General features: G+C 42.7%; 1 protein-coding gene and 1 non-coding gene across 2 annotated transcripts in view; both read left to right on the top strand.

Moving 5' to 3' along the window:
- Positions 1-12,520, top strand: part of Csgalnact2 (chondroitin sulfate N-acetylgalactosaminyltransferase 2) — a 36,545-nt gene extending 24,025 nt beyond the window's left edge. Inside the window, exons 7-8 of the mRNA XM_021189859.1 lie at positions 4,347-4,428; positions 10,546-12,520. Coding sequence (XP_021045518.1) covers positions 4,347-4,428; positions 10,546-10,838 — 375 coding nt within the window. The 3' untranslated portion in view covers positions 10,839-12,520. The remainder of the gene's footprint in view (positions 1-4,346; positions 4,429-10,545) is intronic.
- LOC115063487 lies at positions 6,754-6,885 on the top strand. The gene has a single exon (XR_003843359.1). It is a non-coding gene; the product is annotated as a small nucleolar RNA SNORA17 (small nucleolar RNA).
- Positions 12,521-13,445: the final 925 nt, after the last annotated feature.

The following is a 13,445-nucleotide window of genomic DNA, read 5'->3' as shown; positions in this document are numbered from 1 at the left end:
AAAAAGAAAACTTTTTAAATTTTATATTATTTGAAATTTTGTTTTGGGGGAGGGGGTTGGGTTAGCTTGGCCAAGCCATTGGCTGTGAGAATTCTTTGCAGTCTGTGGGCTAGTGGTGTGCTGATCTTTCAAGTGTCCCCACCCAATTGCCATGTTCAGGTGGTTTCTTCTCGACCTGTTAGGTGGGCACCCTGCAGATTCCTGGCTTGTTTGTACTCTCCTCCGACAGGAGAAAGAGAACCCGGTAGTGCAACTGTTTTGATACTGAATATTGACAAATGACATTTTGAAATAAAGAACCAGTCCCTCCAAAAAAAGAAAAAGAGCTTTGTGAAGTTACTTCTTTTGAAAATCCCAGCCATGCAAGGGAGGCTAGTGGGAATATAGGCCAGCTGTCTAGGCTCAGGTTTAAACAAGTTCCTATCTGTTACTGGTAATACCTACTCCTGGTATCTCAGCTGAACAGATAATCAGGGCAAGTGACATTAGACACAATCAAAACTTTAATAAGAAATTTACTAGTATTTAGTGTAGTGGGTATTATATATCAAGAGGAAGGCATGAAATGTAAATAAAGTAAATACCAAAGTGTAAGTGTAGAAGAAAATGGACATGTGGGTTATTTCCAGATGACTTCTGACTGCTGTTATTTTAGAATTTTTCCTTTTTTCTTTTCTACCTCCTTCCTTTTCTTTTCATTCTTTATGAGACAAAGTCTTATTATATAGCTCAGGCCTGGTCCTGAACTTACTAACCCAGCCTGGCTTCAGAGTTAAGCTTCAGGCTCCTAAGTACTGGGTATCACAAGTATGTATCACAATGCCCAGATAGATGACAGTATTATAACAGCTAATGTTTATGTACCCTTTACTGTGTGAGTGGTTCTATTTTATTCTATTCTGCCTGACACCCCCCCCCCCAGAACACATCTGTGCTGATGTTGTATCTGGTGCATTGACCAAACTGGGGCCTAGGCAGTGTGCCCCATAGGTATACCAAGGCACTACACAGACTGCCTCTGTTGTGTTAGTTTATCTGTTAATGAGGATCTGTTTTGCCAAGCACTGTACTTCACCGAGAACCGCAGCACCCATAGCCTTACTCACACAGATTCTTACTCTGGAAGAAAACAGAATAAAGTCAGATAATAGACATGATTAAAACAAACCAAGTTGTAAAAACTGATGAGGTGATTTCTGTGCTGTGTTCAGTCAAAAAGGCATTTCAGAGATGAGGCAGTTTATAGGCATCGAACAGCTGGGAGGAAGCAGCTAAGCAGGGACTGGGTCTCCTCTGGTGCTCTGAGCACAGCTGGCAGAGGAGGGGCAAATGGAGGGGCAAATGCTGGCCCAGATCACACAGAAGGAGTTTGCATTGTATGCTACCTGTGCTAGCATTAAGAGAGAAGAAAGACTGTGTATCTCTGACAGGAAGTAGCTAGTAGGGCTTTAGCAATGGTGGAAGAGGGGGTGTGGTTATAGCTTGGCAAAGGTGTTAATTGCATAGAAATAGAGATTTTTGGACACAGAACTGATATCTTGAGTTTGGAGGAGATATGGAGAGAAAGGAAAAGAAAGAAGTGGAAATAGGAAAGGTCAGGGGTCTGGTATAGCCATGGTAGATGTGTGTTACTAAATACAATGTATATTCCCCTGGTATTCCTGGGGATGGGAGTGTGGGGGCTTAGATATTTAGGTTGTGGTTAGTGTCTTAGCTAGGATTTTATTGCTGTGAAGAGACACCATGACCAAGGCAATTATTATAAAAACTTTTCATTGGGACTGGCTTACATTTAGAGGTTCAGTCCATTATCATTATGGTAGAAAACATGGCATTGTACAGGCCAACTTGGTGCTGGAGGAGCTGAGAGTTCTACATCTTGATCCAAAGGCAGCAGGGAGACTATCACACTGGGCATAGAATATTTTATCACACATGAAAATTATATGAAGTTGAAATTCTAGTGACCATAATAAAGCTTACAGGGGCACAGCCTGCTCCTTTAATTATTTATTGTCAGTGACTGTTTTTACAGTACAAGAATTGTGACAGACTGAATGTTTCTTTCAGCCTAAAATATTTATTCCACAGCTTTCTGCAAGACAAGTTAGTGGACTGTGGCTACAGTACTTCTCCTTGAGTCTTAGCTGGTCTCTAACAAGTCAGAATCGTCTTACCGTCGTGTCTTTCCCCACACTGGACTCAGTGCCCCAGAAGCAACTGGCTGCTTTGCTGTGTGCTCACCTCCTGTGTCTCCTGTCTCTGCAGTGTCCTCCCATAGCATCCCAGCCTGGTGAAGGATGACTGTCTCCCAGGCCCCAGGGAGGTCAACCACAGTCCTGCTCCACAGCATGTGGCCTTAGCTGCCCAGGCCTGGGCTCCTGAGCTGCCTTGGGGCCTTGCTCCTACCTTCTTCCTGCCCTCTGGCCTTGGAACCGCGCTGATCACACCTGCCCCTTCCCTTCCAGAAGCCTTCGCTTTCTGCTGACATGGTTTTCTGTTTCTCTTGGGAAAGATAAACAACTGGTTCTTCATTTTCCTCTCAAGAGCTGTCTTCCTTACTGCCCTAGGCTCTGTGCATTCCCAGTGAAGGAACTGCCCCACTTCCTGGGACCCACCTGTCCTTCTGTGGTAACAAAGCTGACCACTCCCTTAACAAGGACTCCTTCATCACCCTTCCTCACACTGATCCTAACAGATCTAATCTAACCCTCTTTTATGTCACCCTGGGGCCTCACTTACTGTCCTTTTGCCACAGTCTGTCCCCTCGGTGTTGAACACTCTCAGCCGAGATCTGTGCTTGCTCTTTTCCTGGCTTGCCGTGCTATCTTCCAAATACTTGCATAGCTTCTCTCATTTCATTCAGTCCCTGCTCAGTTTACGTCCGCAAAGAAGTGTTGTGTAAGCCACTGTAAACAGTTGTGCCCTCTGCTGTCATGCTTCCCACTTGTGTTGGCATGTGGCATGGCCTTTTTGAAATGAAGATTTATTAGTTTGCTAGTATCCTACACATCCTTGGTTTTGTGTTTCTCTACTTGGACTTCAACAGCAACAAGTTTATTTTAATATTGGTTTTCCTCACATAGGGAAAGGATTTGGTAGTTCTAAGGGTGTCTTCGCCAGTTGTTTGCAAACTTTCTGTAAAGAGCCAGTGGGAGATATTTTAGGCTTTCCAGGCCAAATAGTCCAGTTGTAATCTCACAGTTCTCTCCCCCTGTACTGTGAAAGCCCACATATGTCTTTGTCATGATAAATTATTTACAAAGCAGGTGGCGGGCTAGAGTTAGCCTGGAACTGTAGCTTGTCAACCCCTTGCTTATACCACATAAACAGAACAAGTTGTCTTTTCTACAATCTCTCATAGAATAGGAGGATCTTCGGGTTTTATGTGCCCAACAACCCTCTCTTTTTAGCTTATTGGTTTGAATTCTGTCTTAATACCTGTTAATGAACACCTTACACTAACTGGGGTAAAACTATCTCATGGTTGCAAAGTATTATATCCTATTGAAAAGCTATAGATGACAAGGGTTTCCTAAAAGCTTATAAGCTTTATAGGACTAAATAATAGAAAACTATACTGAGGAAGCCGGGAAATGGGTTGCTGGTAAACACCCAAATAAGGTGTGTGTGTTGCAGAGAGTCTCTTATAAGTATCACCTGTCAATAAAAAAGCCTATGGCCAGTGGACTGAGGCAGGGAATTGGGGGTGGGACACTGGCAGGAAGAAAGAGAATTCTGGGAAACAGTGAGAAAATAAAAGGGGATGCAGGAGAAATGTAGGAGAGACGCTGAGAGAGATGCTGGGGGAGATGCTATGGAAGATGTTAAGGAAGAAGCAGGCTGTGACTGAGAAGAGGTAACTAACTATGTGGAAGACAGAAGTTTTGAGAGATTAAATAAGTTATGAGCTAGTCAGGGAATGAGCCAAAGCTCTGACCAAGGCATTTATTAATAAATAGTCTCAGAGTCATCATTCTGAGAGCAGGGGCTCGAAGAGGAAAAATGGATTTTTTTTTTTTTACACTGTGTAGAGGTGGTTGTTGTAAATTATGACACACACATCCACAATTAACTTTTGTCCTCCCATCATGAGCCCATTGAAGTCAGAACCATCCTTTTTTGTTATTAGTAACCCCAGCTTCAAAGCAGTACAGGGCTTGAGTTCAAGTGTTAAAAATCTTGTGCTCATGCAGATTAGGATATTTGCTTGTTTTGTAAGGACATCACAGCATATGATCCTTTAAATAAATGACAGGAAAATTTTTTGTGAAGTAGTTGTTTAATTATTGATTAAACTTCTAGTTATTAAAAATTAAATTGAATTTTTTCTTCTTTACCATAAGGTTCATAAAAAGGACTCTGGTTTTTGGAGAGACTTTGGCTTTGGGATGACCTGTCAATATCAATCGGATTTCCTGAGTGTCGGTGGGTATACACTACATCCAAGGGTAGAACTTGATGTCTTTATTCTAGGCCTTATGGCATTTTCCCGAAAGGTATCAGAATTGAGTGCCTTTAGTTAAATTTTAGGGATGTATAGCTAAAATATGAAAGGCAAAGCAAAGCTCATAGTTAATGTCTTAGATTGTAAAAATGAGGTTGTAAAGGTAAAAACTGAATTTACTAGTTTCTTTAAAAGCAAGCAAACAAGAAAGAAGTCGTTGGCTGGCATGTTGCTTTGTTTACAGTTGTTTGCAGTACTCTTCCAGAGCTTTCTAAAACATTACAGGTTGTCGTAGGTGTTACAGCCACAAGTAATCTTGGAGTATCTAGTTAAAGGTGTTCTCTTTTCATTTAAAGATGAAGCCCTTTTTAGTTTTCTGTTTGAGTACTATGCAGAAGCCCAGTATGAAGACAAGGGGGAGGGGCCCCTCTGAAGTTGGAGCTAGAAACTGAGCACCACTAAGGCCAAAGAAGTCAGAGGTCTGGGCTTGTCTCCCTCTCCTCCTCCTCAGTTGTACTCACGAGAAGTGCCAAAGAGTAGCTTTGTAAAGAGGAGAATTCTATAACTGCAGGTTAGTTAGTGTCTCCATTTCCATGACATAATAGAAACCATAGCATCCAGTTTTGATATTCTTAACCCATATGAAATTCACTTTTATAATTACCATTTGTCTTCAAGTCCCTCAACTCTTGTCCTTTGTCATTATAAAACCTGAATGATGGAAAAGCAAGAAGTAATGATGAAACAAATGCCATTTCCCTGATTTTTTACATATTAAAATAGTATTTACTGTCTTTCAAAAATAGATTTTTTGTATATTGTAACAATATTGTGACTGTTTTGAGTAGTCTATTGACTTACAGATCACATGTAAAGTTTAGCAACTTGAAATGTACAGTTGCCTAAATTGACTAGCTGTCACCAATAACTTTACACTATTATCACCTTAAACCCCATGCCCATCAGCTGTTATTCTTCTTTATTTTCCATCATCTCCTTCACTCCCAGACTCACTGACCTGCTTCCTATTGGTTTGCCCCTTCTGAGCACTTGCATATTACAGTCTGGCATCCATGGCCTTTCAGTACTGCTTTCTTCCACTCACTGTGGTGTTTTCAGGGTTCAATGCTTAGCCTTAGATGTGTGCCATTATTACGTACCTCATTCATTTTTAGAGCCAAATAATGTACCACTGTATGGTTAGAACATACGTTTTCTATCTGTAGATAGATATTTTGGTTATGTTTTTAGGCTATTAGGAGAATTTCTGCTATGAAGATTTAAATATTTGTGTCTATGCTTTTGTGTAGACATAAATTTTTTCATTTTTTTCCTATAGTAAAATTGATACTATACAGTGTGATGGTTCCTCTTAAATATCATACTTGAAGGGATTTTGAATCCCAAAGGAAACAAAACTCTTGAGCCACACCAACCATGGGCTGGCATCCTGAACTGAATTTAAAACACACACACACACAAACACACACACACACACACACACACACACACACGATTCATCACTGTCTGTTCTTGACTATGAATAAAATGTGACCAATGGCCTCACACTACTGTGGCCATGCCGTTCCTGCTGTGAGGTGCCCTCAGACTGTGAGCCAGAGTAATCTTTCCTTAAATCGCTTCAGGCTGGGTATTAGTCCCAGCAAGAAGGAAATAATGCATCAGGTTGGCTGTGCTGAACCTTTTCAGAAACTGCCATGGCACCTTCAAAAGCACTGCACCCTTTACATTTTCTCAGCAGTGCATGGGAGTTCTAACGTTTCTACATTCTCAGTAGTTTGTATTGTTATCTTTTTTAAAGCTTAATTAATGTATGTATTTTATGTATGAGTATGCTATCTACCTGCCGGAATCAGACATCAGATCCCATTACGGATGGTTGTGAGCCACCATGTGGTTGCTGGGATTTGAACTCCGGACCTCTGGAAGAGTAGCTAGTGCTCTTAACCACTGAGCCGTTTCTCAGTCTCACTTTTTTGTTTTTTGTTGTTGTTTTACTATTATTTCAACTGTTAGAGTGTGTATGAAGTAGTGTCTTGTTGGGGGTTTTGCTATTATGTTGTTTGTTTAGGTCTCAGTGCTTTAGTAAACCTGTGGCCTGTACTGTGAAGTTGGTGCATCTGTCTTCCCTCTGCTTTTTCTGGGAATGGAAGCTAGAGGGAGAATGGAGTTGGTATTGCCTTACTTCAGGCTCTGACTTAAAACAACAACAACAAAATCCCTCAACAGATTGGGTTCTGATTAAATAGTTTCTCCTGATGTCAGGCCTTATAAAAACTGAATTCTCTGCCCATAGAGGTGTTACAGGTGTGGCTGCTGTGTCACATGTGTATCAGTAGGTGGCAGAGAGGAGAGAGGCTATGACTATGCTCAGTGTTCTGACCTACGAACATCTGAATGATTAGTAGCTTAATACTCCCTGTAAAAAGCAAGCCTGAGAACCACCAGTCTGGTGCCAGGCAGTCCCAGATGGGCTGCCAGGATGGGGAGCAAGCCAGAAACTAGAGGAACCCCATCTAGGACCACAGGTCCTGGGTGGGTGTGTGCCTGAGATAAGTGACCTTCACAAGAAGCTGCTCAGGCAGGCTGGGTGAGAAGCAAGCCTGGATGGCCACCATGCTGGTGCCATGGAGCCCGGTCAGAAAGCTAACCTGAGGTGACTACCAGTTTGATGCTGTGCAGGCCCAGGGGCATAGACCATGCCTGAAATGACCCGTGCCCAGTGCCCTAATGCACGATCTGCCATAGCACTCCTGAGACCACTCATGAGACAACCCTAGACACTCAGAGACACCAGGTGCCACTACCAGGAGCAAGTAAGTGGTACAGAAATGAAAGAGAGAGAAACAGAAGGCTGTGTGCACAGTGAAGAGAGGCAGGACTGGGGACGAAGGGTAGTGAGGAACACCTGATGTGAGGAGCTGGGGATGGGTCTGTGGCCCTGCAGCAGCAAGGGTCTGTTATAACCAAAGCCCTGGTCTGGGCTGCTGCCCAGAGACAAGTTGATGTCTGAGGGCTGTGCAGAACAGGCCCATCCCTCTCCTGGGCATCATGGGAAAGCTGGCCCTGGAGGCATTAGAGCAGGAGAGCTGCCCTAGCCAGCTACAGTGCTCCAGAGAACAACCCAGCATGTTGCAGAAGTTGCAGGTGAACAGGCCCTGAGGGTATGATTGTGGGAGAGCTGGCCCTACCACTCATCTCCCATGCAGTGATATGGGCAAAGGAGAGGTACCCTCCTCCCCTCTTGGCCCTCACCACCTGTGGCTGGTAGGAGACCTGGTTCTGGGTCACGAGAGCAGGAAAATTGTACCTGCCCCTCACCAGCTCAGCATTCAAGAGAGCAGGCCCTGCACTTTACCTGGGTAGCACAGTAGAGCTGACCCTGGTGTCAGGGGCACAGGCAAGCCAGCCCCAGTGGTGTGAGCCTGAGAGAGCTGGCCCTGCCACTTGTCTGCTGTATGGTCACATGGACAAGGGAGAGATGCTCTTGCCCCTTGCCTGTGTGGCACAGTGGAGCTGGCTCTGGTGTAGGAGTTTCTCATAAGCCAGTTCCAGGGACATGAGATCTGGAGAGCCTGAGGGCTGACCAGCTCAGGTACCTCTCAGGCCCAGATCCAGGGCTTTGAATTTGCCCACCCTAACATCCACCCCATAGGTGAACCACTGGGATGCATGAAGGGGCTGATCCTACAGATCCAAAACTACAGGATCTCCATGGCACAGGGCAACAACAGGATGTCCAAGAAGAGTCCCAGTGAGGATCCAGTACTGATAGAGTAGCAGAAGCCAGAGGCCTCCTACCAGACCAACACATCACTGCAATGAACATTTGCATGCAGTGCAGTGTGGACAAAAGGTTATACATGCTGTGACACACTACAGCTTCCATAATGAGATTTTTCTTTTTCTCTATTGGGGAGAAGTTGCAAGGGTGGAGGGTGAGTAGAAGGGGAGGGGAAATAAGAGGGGTCAGGTGCATGATGTAAAATTCACAAAGAACCAAGAACAAGGTTTTAAAACTTAATTCACTACGGTTTCCCACCCCTACTCTTATACCTCAGTCTCTAGAAATGAGGTGTTTTAGAATCTAGAGGATTGTTTTTCTGTCTTCACTGTGAGGACCAAATGGGACTAGAGGTGCAATTTCCCAGCATAAAGCCTGGTGTGGATAGGTCCACATGGAACCCTAACTCTCACACTTGTCCAGCATTCGGGAATTATAGCTTTCCTGTCCCAGACTGGCTCCTAGACACAGTTCTTCCCTGGGAACCAGTGATTCTTTGCATCTGCTTAAACTATAGAGATCTTAGGTATGAATGTTAATTTAGAAGCCTGGTCTTAAAGAATTTTTATTTATTTATTTTATGTATGTGAGTACAAGCTCACTGTCTTCAGACACACAAGAAAAGGATTTCTGATCCCATTACAGATGGTTGTGGGCCACATGTGGTTGCTGGAAAATTGAACTCAGGACCTCTGGAAAAGCAGTCAGTACTCTTAACCACTGAGCCATCTCTCCAGCCCAGAATTTTTTTTTTTTTTTTTTAAGACTATTTTCTAACTGTTCAAAAAGTTTTAAATACTTCTTTGTTCTTCCTGCTTTTTTTTTTTTTAAAAAAAAGTCAGTTGTTTAGCTTGAACCCAATTTAAGAAATATCTCCATTTCACCATCCCCCACTGCTGTCAGCCTCTGTCCTACCACTTGTCAGAGTTATGATAATAAGGTTAGCATCACATTTATATGCCATGTCCACTGGCATGGTCTTTCTCCTTAATTTATTGGTACTGAGGACTGGACCTGGATGCATAACTTCTGTTTTTTTGAGACAGGCTCTTATAGCTCAAACTGGACTCAGACCTAAGATCCCCCTGCCTCTGCCTCATGACTGCTGGTATTATAGGTGTGCACTGCCATGCCCAGTGTCTTTGGTTTTGTTTTTTCTTTCTCCTTTTTTTTCAGTCCTAACAGAGTAACAGACATCTGGCAGCTTCTTCCTTGAGTACCTTCTTCAGTTGGCTACTATTTTGGCATCTTTTACAGAGTTGTCTCCCTTGCCAGAGTTCACGTCTCAGCTTTTGCCTTTCTCCACCTGTTTAACCTCTAAAACTCTGCATGTGTTAGTATTTAAACCTAAGCCTTATTTTTTTTTTCTGAACTCCTTCAGCAACCCCACTTTACTCCTGTGAGTTCAAACCATATGCTGCTAAAATTCCTTCCTTAAGGAAGATGTAAGTAATATCTCCCTTTCCTCTAAACGTCCCAAGGATTAATTAAACCAAAGTACAATCCAGCAGTTCGCTCCAGTGACTGTATTAGGCTTGCTTACAGACCAATGGGTGTTCCAGGCAGGAGCATGGGTGATTTTAAAGCAGCCACATGGGAAAGTTTGCACCCAACATGGATAAAGATTGCCCAGGACTAAGTGCCTGGGACCCCGTCCCTAGACCTTCCTATACTGTGTACTTCTAAGCCCTCCCAGAGGTCACATGCAATTGGGACAGAATTGCATATCCCTGCTTGGGAAACATGGCAGGATGCTGCATTGGGGGTCTCTGCTCCTCCCACAGGGAAGGTCAGTAGTCAGCAAGTCCAGCTGTGGTGAACTTTTGCAAACAGACACAGCTAAACTCACGAAGATGGTGGCAGTGTGGCCCAGAGCACAGTGCTGTGTAACACCATCTGTGCACCCAGTCTTAAACTTCTGTCTCCTGTTTGTCCATTTCTTGTGGGGTTTTCCTATGGAAGTTTTCTGTATCCCAGGCAATTTTGTTTCTTGAAAGATAGAAAAAATATTAATGGTGGGGGCATGATTTGTATTTCCTTCTCCTTTGACTTTCTGTAGGATTTGGTGTTCTTAAATATTTTTCATGATAGCAATGTTTTCAGCAACTGATGTTGAACTCTCGTAGTCTAAATGTCAGTTGTTAATGGAATTTCCGACCAGGAAGTTATCCCACTATGCTGTAGTCTTCTTGTGCTATACCATACAGTCTCATTTGAAGCAGAACATCTAATACTCAGATACTTGTTTATGCTCTGGCTGCAGACACTGAAAGTGTCCGTTTTGTACCTGCAGGTGGATTCGACTTGGAAGTAAAAGGCTGGGGTGGAGAAGATGTTCATCTTTACCGAAAATACTTACACGGTGATCTTATTGTGATTCGGACTCCAGTTCCTGGTCTCTTCCACCTCTGGCATGAGAAACATTGTGCAGATGAGCTGACCCCTGAGCAGTACCGAATGTGCATCCAATCCAAAGCCATGAATGAGGCCTCTCACTCCCACCTGGGAATGATGGTCTTCAGGGAGGAAATAGAGATGCATCTTCGCAAACAGGCATACAGAACAAACAGCGAGGCTGCTGGGTAACAGACAGAGTCAACGTGTGAGAGTCTGAACCACAAACCAGCACTGTTTATTCAGCCTTAATTCCAACTCTAGATTATGTGCCTCTTCCAAAGAAAAACTTTTCTTTTCCATGATCTTTCTGAAATGTTTTTGTAGCTCAGCTTGATATAAGAAGAAGACGCTGGTGTCTTGATGTAAAGCCTAAGCCTGCCTTGTGAGAGTGCTATAGTATGAAACAGTTGACAAAATGAAATTTGATATTTGTCCCCCAAATCGTTTGAATTAGATTCTGCCTGGTACCTGTGTTCTGATTGGTCCTGGATGTGTACAAGGCTGATGTTGAGTTGGTCAGCACACTCCTACAGGGAACAGAACACTGGTCGAAATCAGGCGGATATACCTGCTGACCACTAAGTCAATCATTTGACTTCAGGCTTTAGATGAAAGCTTTCATTGATCATATGTAGAATATTTTTTCACAGAGAATAATGAACACATCTATAATCTACAGTCCATCACAAAGGCATAAGTCAAAACCCCTTAGTTTCATATTGCTTTCCCTTTGAATATGTTTTTAAGCAAATGGATATAGTAGATGTAGTTTAGAATTTATGGTTTGATTATAAATAAAATATATTGTTATGTTACCAATATTCAAAATGCATAGTCAAATTGTAGTAGATTGTTTTGAACATTTTATTATATTGGAATGCAGGACAATAGCTATGTTTGGGAACGTCTTTTTATATAAGCCAGATGTATCAGAACCTTCCTGAAGAGGCATAGAAGATGAACATTATAGCATGGTTTTGTATGGCTTTTGTTTTGCACTGTCTTGTTTAGCATGGGTACATATATATATATTTATTTTCTATATGCTAATTTTGCCACAATTGTATTTGCATTTGTATTATACTTTCAGTTGAAAGAGTTTTATTGAAAAAACAATTTAATGCATTATATAGTAAGACCACCCTTGATTTGAGAAAAGGGAAGGGGGAAAAAGTGATCTGATAAAAATATGAATTATGGAGTACTTTAAAAAACATGTACAGACTGAGTGCTACTTTAATTGAAATGTAAATTATATTAATGAGACAAGATGAATAAGAAATTATATTCCAGTGGAACTGTACTATAATATTTATCACACATGGATATTTTAGCATTGGACCATTTACTAGATCCAGAAATTGGAGATAAAATAAAGGCATGCATAATTTTTTTAATCCCTGGCTTTTAAAGGGACCTGCTATTTCTATATAACCCATGAGAACGCAGAAAAAGCCATTATTTTTGTTCAGTAAATCATACCATCTCAAATGTTACAAATGCCAAATTTCTAGGTGCTAATGTGAATCCAATTCAATAATAACTAGTTGCTGAGGGTTCTACCTGGAGTAGCGTTGAGGTATTTTTTTAAAGATGTATAAAGTGCTTTCTGCAGAATAAGCAGAGCCAGTATCTCCTTTGTACACACTTATTTATTGTAAAGACCAGTGACCGTGGTATTTAAAATTAGGGTACTTAATGATTTACAAAGGTGATTTCAGCTTGGTTTTGAGATAATCAAATGATTTTTACTTTAACTCCTATTTTTTTAAACTAGCTTTTATTTGAAGATGTAAGTTAAGCAATGAAAGCATTACTATATTTTTTACATTAAGTGGTACCAATAAAGTATTTTGTTACCAAAAGCTAAATGAAAATGTGGTAAACTCATTTCTTTCTAATTTAAAATCTAAGTTCATGAAGATTCACAGCATGTAGTTGTGACATTAAAGAGTAAAGCAAGCACCAGCGCACAGCGCCTACAACAGCACAGCGCTGACAACCTGCCCTGCCGTGCCTTTCTGGACACATCCTCACCTGTCACAGTCCAACTCTGGGTATCTCTGCTGTTCAACTTTGTCTGGTTTTGAATTCATGTTATTATTTCATTATAGGCTTTCTAGCTTTCGCATGGTATTGTGTTCTTAAAGTTCACCCATGTTGCTGGGCTTGGTGGTGCATGCCTTCAATCCCAGCTCTTAGGAGGCAGAGGCAGGTGGATCTCTGAATCTACAAAGTGAATTTAAGAATAATCAGAAATGACTGCCGGGGAGAGGGCAACCTGCAGAAGTGACACAGCTGCTGGGACAGACTCCATTTCTGGCTCCAGACATCCTGCACCTTTCCTGCCAGAGGAGAGCTGGTAAGAGAGCCATCTTTGCTCCAGTGTGTGGCCAGGGAGAGGGCAGCCTGCAAAAGTGACACAGCTTCTGGGAACGATCCCATTTCTGGCTCCAGTAATCCGGTGCCTTTCCTGCCGGAGGAGGGGTGTCTGCCCGGGAGCAGTCTCAGGGCCTGAACCAGTAGGAGGGCCATCTTTGCTCCGGTGCACTGCTGGGGAGAGGGTGGCCTGCAGAAGTGACACAGCTTCTGGGAAAAATCCCATTTCTGGTTCCAGTCATCCAGCACCTTTCCTGCCCGAGGAGGGGTGACCGCCCGGGAAGAGTCTCAAGACCTGAGCTGGCAGGAGAGCCATCTTTGCTCCGGTTCGCTTAGGCTCCAGTCTGCACTGGCGAGAGTGTGGACCACAGAAGCTACACAGCTTCGGGACAGACAGAAGCAACCTAACTTCTGGGA

Source organism: Mus pahari, chromosome 2, assembly GCF_900095145.1.
Source record: "Mus pahari chromosome 2, PAHARI_EIJ_v1.1, whole genome shotgun sequence".
In the NCBI taxonomy this organism is placed as follows: Eukaryota; Metazoa; Chordata; class Mammalia; order Rodentia; family Muridae; genus Mus; species Mus pahari.
The sequence above is the reverse complement of the archived record's forward strand: the minus strand, read 5'-3'. Positions and strand labels throughout refer to the sequence as shown.